Source organism: Octodon degus, unplaced genomic scaffold (assembly GCF_000260255.1).
Source record: "Octodon degus isolate 3935 unplaced genomic scaffold, OctDeg1.0 scaffold00268, whole genome shotgun sequence".
NCBI classification, from domain to species: domain Eukaryota; kingdom Metazoa; phylum Chordata; class Mammalia; order Rodentia; family Octodontidae; genus Octodon; species Octodon degus.
In genome coordinates this window covers 1,611,501-1,618,226 of record NW_004524844.1, presented here as the reverse complement: position 1 = coordinate 1,618,226, position 6,726 = coordinate 1,611,501, and the positions used below count along the sequence as shown (strand labels likewise).

The 6,726-nt window shown below is 45.9% G+C and overlaps 1 protein-coding gene across 2 annotated transcripts in view; it reads left to right on the top strand.

The window, feature by feature from the left end:
- The window catches only part of Snrnp70 (small nuclear ribonucleoprotein U1 subunit 70), an 18,245-nt gene that overhangs the window by 3,389 nt on the left and 8,130 nt on the right, over positions 1 to 6,726 (top strand). For both annotated transcript variants that reach the window (XM_023706641.1, XM_004646461.2), the window contains exons 3-6: positions 374 to 436; positions 542 to 596; positions 5,821 to 5,885; positions 6,003 to 6,065. In XM_023706641.1, coding sequence (XP_023562409.1) covers positions 374 to 436; positions 542 to 596; positions 5,821 to 5,885; positions 6,003 to 6,065 — 246 coding nt within the window. The remainder of the gene's footprint in view (positions 1 to 373; positions 437 to 541; positions 597 to 5,820; positions 5,886 to 6,002; positions 6,066 to 6,726) is intronic.

Below are 6,726 nucleotides of genomic sequence, written 5' to 3'. Positions count from 1 at the left end.
GTGTGTGGCCAGCTCAGCCCACCAGGGGGCGGGGCTGGCTGGCATGTGGTGCTGGGGGATTGAACCGCGGTCCCTGATGCTTCGCCAAGCCTGTTCTAAGTAGGTGCCTTAGACCACTGAGCCATCTCTCCAGCCCCTAGCTAGAAATTTTTGAATATTTCTGTTTTCTGTACTTGTCACAGACGAGCAACTGTTTGTGGACAGGTTGGTCTATGGGCCATACTTTAATATGTGCCACTTTTACTTCCACTGGGACCTAGAGACTGTTGCTATTTGTGTAAATGAGTGTGTGATAGGGAGGTCACTGAGATTCATATTTTCTTGGTAGGTGTCTTTCTTAGGCCCTCTCTGTTATTTCTCTTCCTGTTCCCAGGACCCTCGAGATGCCCCTCCTCCAACACGTGCTGAAACCCGGGAGGAGCGCATGGAGCGTAAGGTACATTATGTTTATCTCTTGGCCCCACATCCTTTTAGCTTTTTTCTCTGGATGGTCCCTCTGTCTGCAGTCACCTTTCCACTGCCCTCTTTTTTTTCTTGACAGAGACGAGAAAAGATTGAGCGGCGACAGCAGGAAGTAGAGACAGAGCTAAAGATGTGTAAGTCTCCCCTTCCTCCATAGCTCTCTTCTCCCTTAGATTCTGTTCTTGTTCCTAGGGCACAACTAGGAGCCTGCTCCTCCAAGCCCTTTTGGATAGAGTGGGGTTGTGTGCGGCCCCCCAACACCCACTTCCATTTGCTGTGCATTGCAGTGGCTTTCAGTTTTTAGGTGGGGGAGAATAGAGCAAAGTCAGGCGAGAAGGGAGCCCCCTGGCCCCTCTTGTAGTGCGCTTGAGAACGCAGCCCAGCTGAGGCAGGGAGTTCTGAGCCAGTGAGTTGGTCCCTTCCTGGAAAGGAGGATTTATTAAGGACCAGGTATGGAACCATTTATCAAACTCACAAGAGGGCCAGATAGCAAACTCCTGTATTTGTTATGGTAAAGACTTTTAACTTTTTTTTTGTATTTAGCACAGGGTGTACAGGGTCGCACTGCGTAGATATGACTTGTAGTGATCCTTCTGTTTACAGCCTCCCAAGTACTGGGATTGCAGACATTTGCCACCATGCCCAGTCTCAATCACAGTCTCAGCATGCCCCAGGGGCTGCGCTGGGGCCAGCATGGCAGGCCAGGGGATGGAGCTCCTGGCCCTATGTCTGCCTAAGCAGGTGCTTTAATCTGCTGAGCTATTTGGCTGGCCTGTTTTTTTTTTTTTTTTCTTTTTGTGGTACTGGGGATTGAACTCAGGACGTTAGGCTTGCCCAGGCAGGCGCTTATGCCCTCGAGCTATCTCTCCAGCCCCTTTTTTTTTTTTTTTTTTTTTTTAATGGTAAAAACTTAATGGTAAGAGATTGTTGGTTTTATTCCTACTTCTGTGAGGCTGTGGTGAATCCCTTCCCTGTGTACCTTTCTCTTGCAGCAGCAGATTTCTTGAGTGGTTTATACAAGTGCATGACAGACACTGAGCTGGGAGCTGCTCTCTGCAGCTATCTTGTTGCCCTTTTGTGGAAGCCTAAGGCATCTCAGACTCAGTGTCCAAATCACTACTGGGGTTTTGGATTTTTATGTCAGGTTCTCGCTATGTAGTTCAGGCTGGCTTTGAACTCACTATATAGCCAAGGCTGGCCTTGAACTCATGGTGGTTGTCCTGCCTCAGCCTCCTACATGCTGAGATTGCCATTGGACTTTTTCCTTCTTATCAGCCTAGTTTCTTATTTAGTCATGGCTTTGATGCCATCTTGATCCTTGATCTTGTTTGTTGCAGTGCAGGAGATAAGAGCCGAGGGCCTTACATGGGCCTTACATGTGGTAGGCAAGCACTGACTTATCACTGAACTACATCCCTAGCTGCACATTATGTTTTGCTGTGCTGTGCTGTGCTATGCTGTGTTATTTTTTTGTCTCTTTGACATAGGATCTCGCTGTGCAATACAGGCTGGCCTTGAGCTTACTTTGTAGCCCAGGCTTGTTTTGAAATTGCAGTGATCCTCTTGCCCCAGCCTCTTGAATGCTTGGATTATAGGCGTACACCACCATACTTGGCTCCCAGCTCCACTTTATACCTTCATTTAATTTTTCCCCTGATTATCCCCTAGACCTGTCCTGTTACTCTTAAATGATACAAACTTGGCTTTTCTTCCCATGAATACAGATCTTTGCTATACGCATTGCTCCTTCCCTGGATGACCCAGTCATAGTCTACTTGGTTTACCTGTCACTCCAGCTCATTGCTGGACTTTGTTTTTTTGAGACAGGGTCTCAGGCTGACGTTGAACTCACTGTGTAGTGTAGACTGGCTTTGAACCCATAGTGATCCTCATGCCTCAACGTCATGGCTGGTGTTTCTGAATGAAGCACTATGCCAGTCTCTCTAGCACCTTCCTCAGTGTTAAAGCCCAGCCCCTTCCTTGTGTACCCAGACTAGAATTGTACCAACTGAAAGTGTGGGAGATGGAACAGGATAAGCTTACAACCCAATAGTTATAGTAACAAATGACAAGCAAAGGGCTGGGTATATAGCTCAACAGCATAAACAACTGCCTGACAAGCACAAGGTCCTGAGTTCAATCCCTAGTACTGCAGAAACAAATGAAAAGCAAAAGAATTGAACGATGAATTGAGACATTGACATATCAACGGAATGATATACTCAGGAGTTGGTTGGAGCCCAAATTAAATGACTTTTTATAAAGCTGTTCGAGAAAGTTCCATTTGAGGAAATTTGAATACTGTGTCTTAGATGAGCTTAAGGAATTAATGTTAACATTTCAAGATGTAATCGTGGGGCTGGGGAGATGGCTCAGTAGAATAAGTGCTTCCCTGGCAAGCGCAAGGGCCTGAGTTCTATCCCCAGTTCCGCAAAAAAAAAAAAAAAAAAAAAGTAATCATGTTATGATATCATGATTTCTTTGGAAATCTGTGTTAGAGGCCAGAATAATACATCTGGGGTTTGATTTAAAGAAGTCCAGTGGGAATGGAGCATGGTAGAGGGGTCTCAGGTTTGGCCACATGTTTATAATGGAAGCTGGTTTGTGGGGGTTCGTTATCCTTCGATCTACTGTCCTGTCATCTAGAATGGGCAGAAACAGGAGAGGATGGCGCAAGTACGGCATGGGTTCTCTGCCTCCGGTGTTTCTGCCGTAACTAGAAGCTTGGTGTGCCTTGTTATGAATGACAGCCCTGTTGAAGGGCACTTTGCCCCAAGTGTACTTCATGTTTGTGATACTTCACATTCTCCAACTGCAGTAGGGTGTTGAACCTTAAGATTTAAAAAAAAAAAAAAAAAAAAATGGATGCTTATTTTGTGGTACTGGAGATGAAGTTGGGGCACTCTTGTTACTGAAGTACATCTCTAGCTCTTTTAATCTTTTCACTTGGAGACAGGGTCTATAAGTTGCCCAAATAAGTCTTAAATGTGTAGTCCTCCTGCCTCAGCCTCCTGGATAGTTAGAATTTATAGACAGGTACCACCATTCCCAGCCCACAGAGGTTTGGTTTTGTTTTGGTTTCTTTGGGGGGGGGGACTGGGGATTGAATTCAGATCATTGTGTTTGCCAGTCAAGCGCTTATCCTATTGAGCCATCTCCCTGGCCCCTTGGTTTGGTTTCTTGACAGGATGTTACTGTGTAGTTAAGGTTTTGGCTTTGAGCTCATCTAGTAGCCCAGGCTGGCCTGAAATTCAAGATGATCCTCCTGCTTCGGCCTACTGAATGCTGGGACTGCAGGCATGGTCCATCATGTCCAGCTCCCAGAGAGTTTGTGTTTTTTTTTTTTAACATTTTTTTTTATTTTTTTATTCCCCATAATTTTATTGATAAATAGCAATGAGACAGTTTCAAATCAAATTGATAGGACAGTTTCAATAATTAACACATTGCATACATTCTTCCTAATGTACCAGAGAGTTCTTAAGGGTAGCATTGCAAGCAGTTCAGGGTGTGGTGTGCATGCATACAGTACACTGACCGTTGGGTTCTTTGCCAACCTCTTTAAGGTAATGTGTTCCTTCAGGTACTGGGGTACTATTGACTGGGTGATGCCTGCTTTACTCCCTTAGGTAAGCGAATGATAGCAGCCTGGTGTAGTGTGCTTGGGGTTTTTCCCCTTTTGTCTGGTGGGCACATTGCCACCATCCTCCAGCAAGCTCAGTTGTCTCTTGGCCACAGCTCCCCGCTCCCACCAGAGCACACACTACATACTACCCATGACACCAACACTGTAATGGCCGTGCATGCACTGCCCACTGCAGCTTGGCACCCTTTTGTCTGCAGATGTGTGTGGCCAGGTCATTGTGGCCTTGCCCAGCTCTTTTCATTTAGAATCTGTGGTGTGTCCATCTCTGAGCTTATCTGAGGTAACTCATGATTGGTTCATTTACCTTGGCTAGCCCCTTCATTAGCCTATAAACTGTCTGAAGATAGAGATCTTTTTTGTTACTCCCAAATCCCCAGTACCTGCAGCAGCACAAAGTACACAGCAGATGCTTAAATACTGTTAGATGAATGAGAGCGTGCCAGTTCAGTTTGAGAGACCTGAGCATAGAAAAGTGCAACACACAAGAATTTGGTATAGCAAGGAGGTTGGGGCTATGGGAGATACCATACACACAGAGATAGAGTTGTCTTTGAAAGTTTCTGGGGCCGGGGAGATGGCTCAGTGGAATAAGTGCTTCCCTGGCAAATGCAAGGGTCTGAGTTCAATCCCCAGTTCCGCCAAAAAAAAAAAACCAAAAGGAAGTTTCTGTCAGTTGCCAGGTAGTTATTCCCTTAAATTTGGCCTTGGACTGGTAGGTTTTTTTTTTTTTTTTTTTGGTGGAACCGGGGATTGAACTCAGATCCTTGACGTTTGCCAGTCAAGCGCTTATCCTACTGAGCCATCTCCCCGGCCCCGGACTGGTAGGTTTTTAAGAAATTCCTTAAAAGTCACTGGTAATCCAAACTGGCTAGGCTGAGGCAGAAGGATCTCAAATTTGAACCCAGGGTGGGCAACATTAGGTAGATCCTGCCTATCCCCACCCTTTTTTTCTTTTCCTCAGCACTGGGGATTGAACTTGGCTCTTTGCACTGAACTGCACTCTTGACCCCCTTTTTAACTGTTAATTGTAAGGCAGTTAATCCTTACTTGTTAATTACTTGTTAATCCTCAAGCAGGGTCTCACTTGGTTTGCCCAGTCTGCCGCTTGCCTGCCTCAACCTCCCAGAGTGTTCTACCATGATTAGCTAGTTCTGGGATTTGAGGCCAGAGTCTCACGCATCCAAGTGATACTGGTTTATGCATCCAAATTTTGCTGGATATACAGTTGGAGTGTAACCCCAGCACTCTGGGGTTGCTTGGTTTCAGGATCTCCTGGACTATGGTTGCCATTGTGTCCATTGGGTGGCAGTGCGACCCTGCGTGAGGATGTGGAGAGTGAGCTCAGCCACCACATAAGGCTGTCTCTCCAGGAAGGCCCTGTTGGGCTTGCTTCTTTATTGCTCAGGCCACCTTGCACTTGGGAGAGGTGGGACTCGTCTAGTTCATAGGACTGAAAAGACGTTCAGGCCTGCCACATCCTTTAGCTTGAAGTCAGCCTCATTCCATTAGCCTGAACATAGTCATTCCTACAAGGGTGCTGCTTCAGGGAAGCTAGAGGGATGTCCCTGGAATTGCCAGGTTACTGGCTGTTTTCCTCTACTGGAGGCCTCCCCCAACTTTGTCTTTGTCTCCATGGCCTCTGCCCATCCATCTGTACCTGTCTGGATATCTCTGGCTACAGCAACATTATGAAATGTCTTCTTTCTGCACAGGGGACCCACACAATGATCCCAATGCTCAGGGCGATGCCTTCAAGACTCTCTTTGTGGCCAGAGTGGTGAGTCCCCAGTTTCCAGGCCCACAACCCCACCCCCACCTAGGGCCTGGGTCTCAGGGTAGTAGGTGGGGCTACTTTAGGACAGCTTCTTTTCACTTTGAAACTGTCTCTTTGTAGAACTATGACACAACAGAATCCAAGCTTCGGAGAGAATTTGAAGTGTACGGACCCATCAAAAGAGTAAGTGGATCAAGATAAAGAATATTAGGGGCCAGGGAGATAGCTCAGTAGAATAAGCACTTGCCTGGCTTATTCTAATACCTGGTTCTGAAAGAAAAAAAAAAAAAAAGAAAGAAAAGAAAAAAGAAAGATCAGAGTATTAGAGCTGGGGAGTGCGTGGGGAGGCAGACCTCTGGGAAGGGGAGAATCTTGGGCTCTTAAACCCTGAGGGTGGCACCTCTATTGCAGGATTTATTTCTTTAATCAAATTTTTAAAATTTTGAGAGAGTCTCACTATGCAGTTTAGGCTGGCCTTGAACTTGTGGTAATCCTCCTACCTCAGCTTCTCAAGTTCTGGGATTATAAGTGTGTTCCACCAACCACACTCGGCTGTGGCAGGGCTATGTCTTTGGACATAGCCTAAATAGAAGGGGAATGAGAAGTAGTGAATGACTCTTAGATGACAGAAAGCACGTATGGCAAAACTACACTCTTGGATCTTTGTAAATGTGCTTTGTTGATAAGCAGGGAAGCAAATTTGTTTCCATATTATCTGGCTGCTACTGCTAGAAGGCAGAGTTAAGCCATGACAGACTGTGGTTCTCACGGTTAGAAATGTTTACTTGCTGCTTCTACTTAAGATTATTGCTGCTTCCTTTATTTGTTTGTCTTTTTTTTTTTT